General features: G+C 31.1%; 1 protein-coding gene and 1 long non-coding RNA gene across 2 annotated transcripts in view; one reads left to right on the top strand and one right to left on the bottom strand.

Moving 5' to 3' along the window:
- LOC106682189 (uncharacterized) overlaps window positions 1-15,007 on the bottom strand; it is a 704,551-nt gene that overhangs the window by 407,634 nt on the left and 281,910 nt on the right. The window lies entirely within an intron of this gene.
- Window positions 12,950-15,007, top strand: part of sr (stripe) — a 99,426-nt gene continuing 97,368 nt past the window's right edge. Inside the window, exon 1 of the mRNA XM_014422915.3 lies at window positions 12,950-13,065. Within this exon, the coding sequence (XP_014278401.1) occupies window positions 12,987-13,065 (79 nt within the window). The 5' untranslated portion in view covers window positions 12,950-12,986. The remainder of the gene's footprint in view (window positions 13,066-15,007) is intronic.

The following is a 15,007-nucleotide window of genomic DNA, read 5'->3' as shown; positions in this document are numbered from 1 at the left end:
TTTATAATTTTTTGAGTTATTTTTTTTATTTACAAGAGAAACTGTATTTAAAGGCAACCCGTTGACCATATGTAATTTATGGTTACTAATAAATATTATATTTTCAATTATTGCACATTTTTTTACCTCTACCTGGACCATTTTCTTACAACCATAAGGGAAAATGTTACTAAATATTTTTTTCCAATTCCAATTATTCTATCACTTACTGTCCAAGAGTACAGTAAACTGAAATATGTATTAATAATACTGAATAAAGATACTGAGAAAGAAGCGGAATATTCCACTGTATATATATGAGGAGAAGATAGCTGAAGGTGCGATCAGTGGAGAACACAAATAAATAAATACTTATTTATTAGTGCCAAAGTTTCGGCCAGAATTTCAGGCTTTCATCAGGGCTTAGGACAAAAAACAAGATAAAAATCATTATGAATAATAGAAATTACAGAATAATTAAAAAATAACAGACAATAAAAAATACATAGTGTCAGAAGAAAATGCATAGTTTAAGATAATAAGAAGACAAAGGCTGTATGAGAATATTAATATTAAATTTACCATCAGTAAACATTAAAATTCAGTAATTAAAACTAATAAAAAATATAACATTATTATTGTTATTTATTATATAACTTTAATTTTTAATAATTTTATTTTGGTACATATATTTACTAACTTGATTTCCTTAGTAATGTACACATTTGTTTATTCTTTTTGGCATATATTACTTTATACTTTATTTTTTTAATCCTGTTATTTTACTTACATATCTGTTTCCTTTCTCACATTTTTCATAACTTTAATTTTAAATATTTTTATTTTGTACATATATTTACTTACTAGCTTTCCATACGTATATTATTTTCTTGATCATTCCTCTTCTTTAATTTTGTTTGCGGCTTTAGCTGTAGCGTACTTGCTCAGCCTCCACTGGCTCCTTATCTCCTTATCAGTGACGCGGTGAGAAGGATGCAGTGAGATCTCAAAAAACCCTGCTCTACTCCTCATATGTGGGGGATAGAGTGGGCTCAGGGATCCTCAGGTCGATAGTGTAAATATTGTATATAAGAGTGTAAATGTGACTAGTAATTACTTTTTATTTTATTTATTTATTTTTATAATTATTATTATTTTATCTTATTTTTTCATGTAAATAATTTAATTGTATTCACTTTCTTTATCCTTCTGTTTGTATATATTGAGAGAGAGATTTATTTACTCTTATGTACATTTGTTTTCATTTATTTATTTATTTTTATTCTTATTTTATTTTATTTTAGCATGAGTCTGATCAGTCATTACCTGTCATTACCTGTCACCCAACGACGTTGTGGCAGATTATAATATCTATCAATAAATAACATTTTGAATTTTAAAAAATAATAATTTTACTTATTCTCATAAGGCCTTTATCTTCCTATAATACAATACTTCGAGACTATTCATTTCCTTTCAAAACTATTTATGAACCTATTGTGTCCGTTATTTTTTTTTTCATGATTTCTTTTTATTCATTAAGGTGGTTATCTTGTTTTTGTTTTTAACCCTGATGAAAGCCTGAAATATAAGCAGAAATCCTGGCACTAATAGATACGTTTTTAATTATTAGCGTTTTTCAGTGGCCGCACTCCCAACCATCTTCTCCTCAAAAATATAAACATCCACGGTCATTAACTTAACATTATTCCACTGTAGTTCAACGTTCTGATAACTAAGAAGCAATAGACATCTTATTAATATCACAACATTGGTAATCATAAGATTAAGGCTTAGTAGTATTTCTGATAAATATAGAATGCCGAAAAAATTATTGTCACATTTATTCTATTTATTAGCATATTTTATTTGGAAAACATTTATTACTTTCATCTCATTATTACGCACATCTCGAAAGGGGGTTTACAACTATGGACTACTGACCCATCAGATAAAAACAAAACCACAACAGAGCATGGTTTTCTCCCCCTCTACTCCAACAATGTTTTATGCATAAGATAAAAAATAAAAATAAAAAATCTACTAACGATTGAAACCAGTTTGTATCATATAGCTCCACGAATACAAATGAACCTTCAGTTGGAAAAGTAGGATATAGAAGCCGGCTTGACAGCAGCCCTCAGGACCATAACTTTACCCCAACATGGCTTCACCACCAAGGTCAATCTCGCTGTGCACATTCTGATTAACTTAAAGATAATAATTTGAACAAAATAAATATATATGTACACTTGTAAGATTTACTTCGGAGATTATCGATAGATAAAGAATACACAAACACGATACAGAACAACTCGATCGCGTATCTTCAAAATCATTGGACCAAAGTTAGTATTAAAATTAAATTAAACGATTATCAACACATATTAAAAATTGAGGTGTAGATAGTTGACCGTAGATTAATGATTGGAGAAGTTTGTCGGGGGGTGCGGTCAGCAAAGAACAACATAATCCACAGGTTTCTATGAAAGCCGTTTTATATTAATAGTCCGTAAACTATCCTTGAAAAATTCCAGAAGCTCAATTGAAAGATGACATAAAATTTTTATAAGCTACAGTAAATAAGAATATATATATATATAATTTTCAGGGCAGTATTTAGCGAACATACAGCAAATCATTTTTGTATGAAGTTTTCATCCTAACCAGTGAGAATAGTCCTATTATTTTACACAACAAATTACTTATTTATAACGACAAATCCAATTTAAAAAAAGTTTTAATTAAAAAAAAAGTCAAATGAACTCTTAAAACAACATTGGGCTAGACAGAAATAAAAATTAGTGATTTGTAAGACACCTTTGTTAACGGGTTCGCCCACCAGCATATCCTACAGGAGCGAGTGGCAAGCTAGTTGGCACGTTTAAGACGGGATGTGGGCCAAAGGAAAACATGTTGAAAACTGAAGTCGATGACCTAAGGTAGGCCTTCTAATGTAGTAGTTAATATTGTTTTATAATAACTTTAATCGATGAGTTGCAGGGAGTATGCACTATTATTTTGCCCCTGGATCCAGACTCAACTGACAGCGAATCAGAAAAAATCAACAATTTGATTTTTATACGACTTTAAACAATAAAAATCAACACATCGTTCAACAGAAATCTTGGCCAATAACCGTTTTTGTAAGATAAATATTTTTTTTAGGATTGGAGAATCCTACGAGATCTCTCTAGAACGATGAATTTTATATGACAGCAAGTTTTTATTATTAATATCAAAATTACGAAGTACATCATAAGAGAAAATATATTAATGATATATATATATTAAATCGTTTGAAGTAATATTTGCAGCAGCATAATACTTTGACGAATGCATTTTAATCGATAGCTGAAGCAGCGTAGTACAGTGAGTAAGGCGCTGTGCCACTAACTCCTAGATCCGGTTTCGAATTTGGCTGTGACCAATAATTATTTTTTTCTGTAACTGTGGTCGTGAGTCAACTCTGTGGGCTCGGGAACTCTGCTGAGTCACATCCAGCCTCTATGACAAGTGTACCCTTTATTGGGAAAAACATCTGGCAGTTGATCATGAACGGATCACTTCTCAGTACAACCATTGTTCAAACAACTGCACAGACCTGATTGTAGTGGTTGACATTATAAACACAACTTCACATAAACAATAAAATATTACAGTTTTTCCAAATAATATTGCCCTATATCTAAATATAATATCATAGCTGACATAAAATATTACACTATTACTAAACAATATTGCCTAATATCTAAATATAATATCATAGTTCATAAAAAATATTACAGTATTGCCGAATTATATACCCCTATATCTAAATATAATATCATAGTTCACATAAAATAAATACGTACAGGATGTGACAACATAACACACCCGCAACAAACATGATTCACAATCCCAGTTAATTCTGGATGTAAATAGAGATCTACAAAGAACGAGTTATTAATGGAGCTTCCAAAAAACTCCCACTGACTCAGTGCTACTATAAAAGTCTAAATGTTCCTTGTTGCTGAAGTAAACGCACATTGGAAAACAACTCTATTTAAAGAGAATTTGGCTTTATGAATGGAATCAACACACTCTCGCCACCGATCTATTTTTATACAACCGCGGAAAGCGCCCCTTTCCCCATAACTAGACAATCCCGACGGAATTAGAAGGGTATGCGGGATGACGGGCCGTGGATCGCGGCCAATTCTATTCTAGAGAGCAACGCAGCGTCTCAGCTGAGCGCGGCATCGGTGACGTCGCGGTCTGCTTGTATCGTCACGTCAATTGCATCACGTCTATGTCCCTTTTTAGACATTGCCTCCTAAATATATCCAACTGGCTGACAGCAGCAATCAAGGCCGAACTGAGTGGATCAAAGTGGAGCGCATGAGTCATGGATCTTCTGCAAGGTGTGCGAGATAGACGATTGACTAAAGTTAGTAAACAAAGAAAACATTCTAAACAAGGCGCTTTCTAAATATTGCGCAACCACTATCAACTAAACAGTATAAACCATGGTTAGCATTAAACACAATAAATCTAAACTTGCACCTAGAACAACATAACGAAAAATAAAACACTGGTCTACACCTGTCCACGTGTGTCGCATTTTGCTATATATGTGTTTTGTCGCTGTACAGGTCTACCTTTTAAGGATCCATGCACGATCATATTGTTGTTCAACAATCTTTGTTGCGCTATAAACTGCAATACGTAGCACAAATATCTTCGACTCACGAAGTACCGTTTCACAACAGTTGCGCAACAGATCAAACCACCTCACACACGATTAACAGAAATAAACAACTGTCATTAGCAGGCCACAGGAATGCTAAATGTTAGTACTGATTCTTGTTTAAATATCTTTCATAGAGTATATCTCCCACCCATGGATATGAAACATGCCACAATTCATCAATTCAAATATTGCTCTTTATGTAACGAACCGCACAAGCTTTTATAACTCACATTAGTCTGGTAAAAGTTACTGTCGTTTCCTTACTAAGGACATCCTGCCCTATGGTAGAATCTGCTATCTATAAATCCATTAGAAAAAGCGACTAACTTGGATTCTGTATGGCTGAAAGCCATGAAGGGTCAGTCTGTTCAGTAGTCAATATGGAACGAAGGTGTACAAGGGATTTTCCCCTAATTTATGTTATCCACTTAATAGAGATTGGGCGGGCCCCAGGAGGGCTCCCGAATCCAAAGGGTTGACTAGGGGTGGCTATAGTAACAGAATAATTGATTATCAGCCACAGCCGGATTCAACCCCGGATCTGGGAGTTAGTATCACACCGCCTTACTCACTGAGCTCGCTCCTATTACTTTAATATAAATTACTAATTTACTACAACAAAAAAATCGAATGTTGAACAAATAGCGTTGTTTTGATGCTCCACTAAATCATCAAATGACCAAAATCTGAAATCCTTCGTAATATTAACAATAGTTTGAACTCTGCGCCATACACTTTCATGCTCATTGACACTGTTCAACGAAAGCAACTTTAACCTTCCTTTCCTGTAACTCAGATGTATCATTTTTTTGAGAAGAGTTTGAGGGCCTTGATTTCTATCGGTATATTCCTATGTTCCAGCCCAACTGAACCTCTCCAACTTGATGATACAATACTATGCCTTCCATAGTAGGCCCATAGATTTTTTGGAAGATTTTTTTTCCCATTAAAAATCTGAGATGTGAGCTTATTTATTTATTTTTTAAAGGTCAAATATTGACATAACATATATCTGAACAGGTGTTCTTTACATCATCGATTTTGTAGATCTGGATAAACCTTCTGCTCTTAAAATACCATATTGAGCGTGATATCCTCGTCTTGTAAGGAGGATTCTACGTTTTATTTCATGTTATATTTTATTAGGAGTTGAATAGATTGTTGAGGTATACAAAGGTTGCGACCCAATTAATGTTATAATTCAAGGACTTACTTTTTTTGTTGATAGACTCCCATCTGTTTTCTTTTCAGCTTGCTCTAATTTTACCAAAGTCTCAATCCAATAACACGAGACCTTTATACGGTAGTAGCTTAATGTTTCATTAAATATATTATTACAAGTACATATCCCAAATTCACTTATGGTCTTTTCCAAGATAAGGTTAAACATCTGATAGATCAATAACAAGTTCCTTGGTGCACCTTGAAGATAACAAAAAAGTATAGATAGTACATTTACCTACTGTATTTATTTTTCCAGATGAAACTCAACAATTAAAAATTTTTAAAAATGCTCTTAATTTCATTTTTCCTGTAATATAACAAAGATTTTTCAATCACTCGTTCGTTTCATATACTACCATTGCGGTTTAAAACAGTCTATAGCATAGATTGTTGAATATTACAGGATTAATTAAATCTCATAATAAGATGGTACAAGCTCCCAAAAGGAGAAGAAGTAATTTATTTCACTCAAATTTTTAATTACTTTAATGAAAATTATGAATCATTTTTAGTCGAAATTGATGAGTCTTAGGGGGAATAAAAAATGGCAACTGCTAACTATTGTTAAGCGGCATAAAATCTTTTAAAAAAATAATAATAATTTTTCGTTCGGAGGTCCATACCGTTAATAGTACCTACAACACTATAAAAACCTACTATCATTCAAAGTAGAGTAAGTTTCAAATATATGAGCCCTAACAGAGTCGTTTACATTCAATTCTTACCGAGATACAGTTTTCTTAAAAGCAACATTTCATAAAATATGTACTGAAAAATTAGTAGTAAGTTAATCTACTGTGGGAAGTTTTTTAACTCAGGAACGTACAAATGTCTGTTAGCACTCAAATTAAATCTAGTTTAATGTACTATAAAGTAGTTAGTGAGGTTTGTCTTCGTAGGAGTAGTACTTTTCATGATATATGCTCAAATAAATTGATATCTATTTGTTCGTACAAAATTTGATATTCAAGATTCATACTCATATGCAAATATAATAAACACAACAACCCGTACAAAGATAAACATTATAAACTACTTTATAGTACATTAAACCGTCTTGATTTGATTGTTGGCAGACATCTGTAAGTCCATCGGTTTCTGAGATATAGATTTTCATGAATCAAACATTTTGTCAGAACTACATCATCTTGTTAATATATTCTGGCAAACATCATGAAAACTATTACTCCTGAGAAGATAAACGTCACATACTTTATAGCACATTAAACTAGCTTTAATTCAGTGCTAATAGACATTTGTAGGCCTCATGAGTCCTGAGATATAAATTTCTCATAATAAATGCACAAACAAATAATTTTTTATTATATTGTTCATAAAATGTTTCTTTAAAAAAAAAAAAATGTATCTTGGGAACTATGGAACGTAAACACCTTTACAAGGGCTCAAATTTTAGAAAATTTAATCGACGTTAGATAATGTTCTATTTAGTTTTCTAGCGTTGTAGGTAATTTCCAGGAATATGGAGCTTCGAATGAAACATTAATTATCATTAACATTTTGAAACAGGTTCATCAATTTATACTAGTAGTTTTTATAAAATTAACTAAAATATTGGGGTGAAATAACTAACTTTTATTCCATTTGGCTCTTGTACTATATATTTTATATAATCTTCTTATAAATCTATTGATTCCTTCGATGGTATAAGCAGAATCAGTCAGATCCAGGCACTGCAGTTCACCCCTACTCGCGAACTCCAGGTAATATCACTCACGCAACAGTAATTTTGTCATTTCCTCAGATCCCCTTTGACGTCAATGATCGAGCGGGTGTGTCGAATCCAGAACGAAGGTTGCATAATTTCGCTAATATAGAATTGGACGCCAAAACATCTTTGGACGTTTTTTCCTCTCGTTTAAAACGGAGATAGTCCTAAAATACATTGACGAAATTAGCTAGACAGGATGCTCGTCATTTTTTAAAAAAAAATTCTTACTGCCTCTTTTCATAACTTCCAAAATAAACCGCTATGTAAATGCATAAAGACTTTAAGAACAGATGATGGATCATAACTTATAATGGAAGTTTGATATTGATGGAATAGACTTATGATAAAAGTTATATAGATATTAGCCTTTATTTAAGAATATGTGTTATTTTATTATTTTATTACTGAACTTCATTATCAATTTATTTAGAACAACAATATGAAACAAATTTTAAAATAATGACAAAATACGATTGATTTAAGATAAACATATTATGATGAATGCGTAAAAATATGACAAATGATTTAACTCTTAACAAAATGTTGAATTATAATTTATAAATCAGACATATTATTCATAAAACTAGGATATTTATGTAATAAACATGATTTAAAAGTAAATTAAGTTGCGGGACTGCTTTACAAACTCCGTAAATTCCTACATCCTACATACTTTCTCATTATTCGTTCCTTTCTCACTGACAGATTATTTAAAGTAAACCACAATGGTTCCCATCCGTCTTCTTTCGGTCCGCTGGTGTTCCTCAGGGTAGTATCCTCGGTCCCATCCTCTACACAACCAATACAGCAAACATCCCAACCAATCCAAACACTATTCTCACCACGTATGCCGATGACACATGTGTGCTCGCTGTTAATAATAACCCTTTAATTGCATCCTAAACTCTTCGATCCCATATCACAGCCCTCGAAGAATGGTGTCGTAATTTGAGGATTAAAATAAAACAAATCCCATCTGATTACCTTTACCCTACCCTAAGTCGTAAACCTACTGACTGCCCTACAGTATACTTCAATAATGTTACCCCTGTTGAACAGATCCACTACCTTGGACTACATCTGGACAAACGACTAACCTGGAATCCTCACACAAGACTGAAAAGACAGGAAAATGCACGTCGATTTCGACTATTACAGCACTTACTAGACAAACGGTCCAAACTTCCAATTCATTACAAAAGACTGATTTACATGACAATTATAAGGCCTATCTGAACATACGGCGTTGAGCTTTTAGGGCTCCACTAAACCTTCGAATTTCTCTCGTATCCAATCCTTACAATCCAAAATCCTTCGTATAATCCTAAATGCTCCCTACATTGTCACAAATAAAATCATCCACAAAGACCTTAATGTTCCATTTGTAACCGATCTAGCCCGAACCAGATATCTATCCTTCCATTACAAACTCCCTAACCACTCAAAACCCCTAGTTTCTAATCTTGCTTCCTCTTTTATTCCGGACAATCATTCGAGGCGTCATTGTAAAAATGTTTTAGAGTGGTACCAAAGGGTAGTTTCTCTACATTCTTGTACCATACCATTATGATTTCCTCAAATTTACTTGATGTATTTATCAATAATATATCAATATCAATAAATAAGTTTAAAAAAAAAATAAGTCGATGTTAAATTTGATTGAGTATGTAATATATAGTAGATAAAGTTAATAATAGGTAGAAGTCCGAAGTTGAGAAATATGACAGGTTTACTTTAATCGGAATAATATGAAAAGTTGAAACAGAATAATAATTTTTAATGGACGATATTTCCATATATAAACAATTCCTAAATTAATGAAGCTTTTCCTCACCCATTGTATTGGTGGATCAGAAAAACCCTATCTAGCCATTGATTCCGGAGAAATCGGATTTTGAGGTATTTCAGAGTTTTGGCTTATAAATTTTCCATTATATTCAAATTGAGCTAATGGATATATTGATTTTTTTTTTATTCTTCTGATATGCCGATGTAATAAACAGTTTTTCATTATTTTTGCTTGGAATACGATTTCCTAACGTCTTCGTTCTCCGTACCATAATGTTTTATGTTATGAGGTCCCAAAAATTAATAAGGATGATTGTGGTTGTTTTATCCATCTACACTTCGATTACGATTCTCCAAACCACTCAAGGGACTTACAAACAATTATTCATTAAATAATGAATGTAAAATTGATGAGAAGTGGAATAAAATGCCAACCATTATAATAACTGATATTCTCCTAATTTTTTTGAAAAGTTACCAATTGAGTGACAGCAGACCATTTATTTTATTTCAGGGTGTTCGATATTACAACACTCAATAAAGAAAATATTTTGATATTGATACAGTTTGCGTTGATAGCGTTTTGTAAATATTTTATCATATCAGAATTATTTATTATTAAAACTTATTTCATGTTTCAAATGACAGATCCACACCATAACTATCCTAGAAGAAAATAAAATTATCCAACGAAAACTTCAGAAATATTATACCATATATATATACAATTCTTTTTAATAAGATAAATGTTCTTTATTATGGTTATGATTTTTCAAACGCAACCCTATAGAGGAAGTCTTCATGATGAAGTTGAACCTTGGAACCATGTTGAAGTTTGAATCATTCATGAATAACAATCCTTATTCACCATTGAATACACCGAATACCCTGGGCGCCCTCAGCGCTTGGAAAATATAGCATCTAGTATAAAGTTAGAATCTTTACGGCTTCTACGACAGAGAGCAATAACGAAGGATTCCTGACATAGGATTCTTCACCTTACTTCAAGTACAGTCCTTGGCTCCAGGCAGTTCGCCAATAATATTTACAACCAGAACAAACCGACAGCTCTTCTTCAAGGCAATGAACTGAAATAAATACATTCTATATTTTATTATTGTTTTTATTATTTCCCTTCTGATTGCTAAGCGTTGTCGTTAAAAGAGTTATTAAGTAAAAACAATACAGAAATATACATATATATTGTTATATCATCAGGCTAAAAAAGTTGAAATGGTTAACAGGTAATAAAAGATGACACGTAAATAAAGAAAGTCTATTTTCACACATTCACTATTAAAATAAAAAGAAAAGAAAAATACCCTAAAAGTAAGTTACAATAAATGTCATTACCAAAAGTTAAAAAGTAGCCGAAATGACAATATAGTTAGTAGTAATGATGATTTATGGCTATTTGTTTTTTTTTTATTATTAATAAAAATTTACTGTTTTTAAACACAAATATTATTTTAAAAATATATACATTTCATATGTGATGGAGATTTCATATTAAAAAAATTAATCATATAATAAATAAAAAAAAAGGAAAAAATTAATAAAAACCTGCACCACAATAGTCCATGGAGGGTCAATTCAGTAATTTCTGTTTCCTTAACAATAGTTGTAGAAGGAGGTGATTTGTTCATGATCCCGTTTAAACCTCAGGGTTTTTTCTCCCCAATTAGGAGAACCCGATTGATAGAGGCTGGATAGGCTCTGGGAGGGTTCTGAATCTTATAAAATAATTTATTTCTGAACCAGCTGATTTCACAAGTTACATTGTAATAAACGTTTGATTGCAAAATTAAAATGGAATTTTTACTCCATTAGAAAAAGCTAAAACTCAAATGCACTTCTTTAGACTACAAATTTGCTTGAAATAATTGCTCAGACGTAAGTAATCGGTACTTGTAAAAACTTAAACGTCATCCCCAATTTACGAACGTGCAAAAATTAACATAGAAAAAGAAAAATATTCCATCTAAGCTTTAAACGAAATACTCCAAGTAAAAAAGTTTTGAGGAAGGGTAGCTAGAACCGTTGGTGTAGCCAGCCCTCGCTCTTCCACTCCAAGCTACCTATTTACTTATTAAAACTCCAATTAATTATATTTTTAAAGTATCTGACTGACAAAATAATAATAAGTTTTTTTAATAATAATATTATTATTTATTTTGTATTAATAAATCGGACAGAAAAAACAATAATAATAATAATTCACAATTTTTTTCTATATCAATAAAATATTCATGTCGACGTTTCGGACTATCCGTCTATTCTTCAGGCAAAAATTCTAAAAATAGTTTTTGATACATTTGAAGTTTTGAAAATGGAGAAATTGTTTTTTTTTTCTTTTTTTATACACCTTTTTCATTTGTTATTTCCTCTTGTACTTATTCTTATCTAAGTTGTTTGATTTTCATTAAAATCCTTAAATAGTTCTTTGAAGATTATTTTTATGTAATTTCTAATAGAAATTTTGTCTTTTATTTATTTATTTTTTAACGAAACAAAAACCGAAAAGTCTACTTTATCGATAAAAATACAGAATTGAATTGAGAAGAAAATAGAAAATATTTATCAATATTATTTCTTAAATATAGTATTTTTATCAATTAGAATTATTAAATATTTAGATCATTTTATAATGATCCATAAGAGTTGTATTTTTGTAAGATACTAAACATTATCAATTGTTTATATATGTATATATAGTTGACAGTAAAAATTTAAATATAAGAAGGTGGTCAGGGTTTCGGTCAAAAAAAGAAAAAATAGCTTAAAACTATTTTAATGACCGACGTTTCGCCCCACTTTGTAGAGCTTCATCAGGGCTGTTCAAAGCGAAAGGTTGAACAGCAACCTTTGTTCAACCTTTTGCCTGATGAAGCCCTGCAAAATGGGGCAAAACGTCGGACATTAAAATAGTTTTAAGCTATTTGTTCTTTTTTTGACCGCAACCCTGACCATCTTCTTATAATTTAATTATCATTCTCTTATTGTTATTTATCAACATTGTCAAATTAGAACAACAATGTAAGTATAACCAATCTAATAATAAAGAATATATATTTTTCAAAAATTTGCTTTTATTAACCGTTTTGTTGCATAACGATATTTCTTACACTATAACAGTAACCCCTATAAGAACAGTAGTAGATTTATTTAATTTATCTATTTGGTTAAATAACATTATATCCCTCAGAAAAATATCTTGCATGATGAGCTGATTCGACACAGCTAGTATGTGGAACATTTGGATGTCTATTGCGTGGGGTTGAGGGCCCAGGTCAGACTTGGATGGACACATCATCCCACGAAGACCACATTGATAAGTCCGATATTTACGGTAGTGGAGAAGAAGCTAGCGTACAAACCTGCCCACCTATCCGCGGCTAGATATATTTTGGCAGCCCTAACCTATCCTATTAATAGAGGGACAGCTCAGGGCGGGTGGGGATCGGGATGAATGGGCTTGCGTGAAACGGAGTGGGGTTCCCGCGCCCGCGGGCAGTTCAGACATGACAGCCGCGCATGGAGGGCAGCGGGGACGTCCCGCCTGAGGGAAGCCCGCCGCACGACTGGATAGCCCTATACCTACCCCAGCAACAAGGTAACAAATACATATCAACAATTTGTCAACAAAATGAAAATCATAATCATAATACATAACCAACAATTATCAACTGTGCATGAGTTCCATAAAACAACCCAATAAGCAGCCAGCAGCTGAGCACTGGTTAATTTTCAATCACATCCACCAGCTTATTATTTTAATATATTTATAAAAATTAACAAAAATATATTAAGGTTTTAAAAATAATCTAACATAATAATTTTAATGTTTTAAAATATCAAAATATTTTATCAAACTTATTTATCTATTTAGATACATATAAAATTAAATTTACAAAGCAATAAAAAAACAAAAACAAATTAGTGTATCTAATAAAAAAATTTAATCTAATTATCATGTGTTTGATATCATTATTACACATCAATTAATTATTAATAACCTAATTATATTGATGCATGTAATTACTAAATTAACACAATAATAATATTTTGTATTCTTACAATGGATATAAGTACTTAATTATAATGAATTAAGGTAGTATAAATTTAATTAATACTTCCGTTAAAAAAAATTATGTTTTTATTATTATGATTATTATTTTTAAAAAATTAAATCTTCAACCTTTGCAGGTAATAAACGGGACAAGTTATTTAAAAGTGCTCAAAAATTATTACTATTCAAAATCATAAGGGTGAAACAAATAAAGTTATTATTTTTAATTTCATTAAAAAAAAAGTATTATAGTGATTATATTTCTAAACTTTTCTGAAAATCAGACTTTTGTTTTTGAATTATATAAGAATTTTATTAATTATTAAGTCTCAACTCAAAGTGAATTAATAGGATGAAAATATTTCATAACATACGTTTAATTTACTTCATCAAAAAAAATTCTGATAGTTTAAGACTAACAATGGACCTAAACTTGGTAAAAATAAATTTAATTTAATTTAACGAACTCAACCATTTTATACTCAGAAATTATCATTTAACATTTAACTTAGAATACAATTGCGTTTCTTATTGTTGAAAATCGTATGCGTGTTTTAAAATATTTTAATAAAACTTTTACTATATAACTATGTAATATCCCAGAAACCCTAAGATTCTGATTATGTCAGATATCCCATTAACCAAGAAAAAAGATCCATAATTAAAAATTTCGGAGAACTTTATAACAAATTAAAAATCCTTAGATAGAGGAAAACCGGGAGAACAGACTTATCAATCGATAGGCCTAGCAGAATGGTGTTATCCCAGTTGGTTAATGTAAGCTACGTCAGAGCGACGTCACCACACCGCCCCTGCAACAGGTTGTGCATCCCCAACCACGGAGGTCAAGGATGGTCATAGCTACCCCTCTTCTAGGCAGTACTGCTTCCTAGGTTCAATTTTATTATATTAATTTATTAATTATACTTTATTTATTAAAATTAAAATTGTTAGTCACTGAAATAGGATCCGTGCTTGGGAAATAACCTTAGTATCAAAAGAAATCGTCCTTGTAATGAAAATATATAAAGGAACTAGCCTAAAATAAAAATAAAAATCTTTTGTCTTTATGACTATTATATATTACTCATATTGAGAAGTCCACAATTACTACAATTCGATATAACTAAAATTTAAAAGAAAGAAAAATTTGGGTTATAATTTTCATTTTTCAAAATAGGTTATTTTGGAACTGTAATTTAAGTTGAATATATTGTTTATTATATATTAATATATAATATATTAATGTTTTGGCTTAAGGTTATTTTCAATCTTATCCCGTAATTTGAAAATATGTATAAAAAAATTTAACATAATTTTCAGTAAATTTATATATAATAAATTATGTCAACATTGGAAAAAATAAATGTTTTTATATTATTTTTTCTCAAAATTGATAATTTTAGTGTACTGTACTATCATCGAACCGGCTACGTTTTCCTAAGCTGACTTCTGGCTAAGGGTTCCGTTAAGAACTTCGAGAAAT

The sequence above is a fragment of the Halyomorpha halys genome, unplaced genomic scaffold, assembly GCF_000696795.3.
Source record: "Halyomorpha halys isolate HHAL.00 unplaced genomic scaffold, Hhal_1.1 Scaffold394.1, whole genome shotgun sequence".
In the NCBI taxonomy this organism is placed as follows: domain Eukaryota; kingdom Metazoa; phylum Arthropoda; class Insecta; order Hemiptera; family Pentatomidae; genus Halyomorpha; species Halyomorpha halys.
Note: the sequence above shows the minus strand (reverse complement) of the source record. Positions and strands in the feature narration are given on the sequence as shown.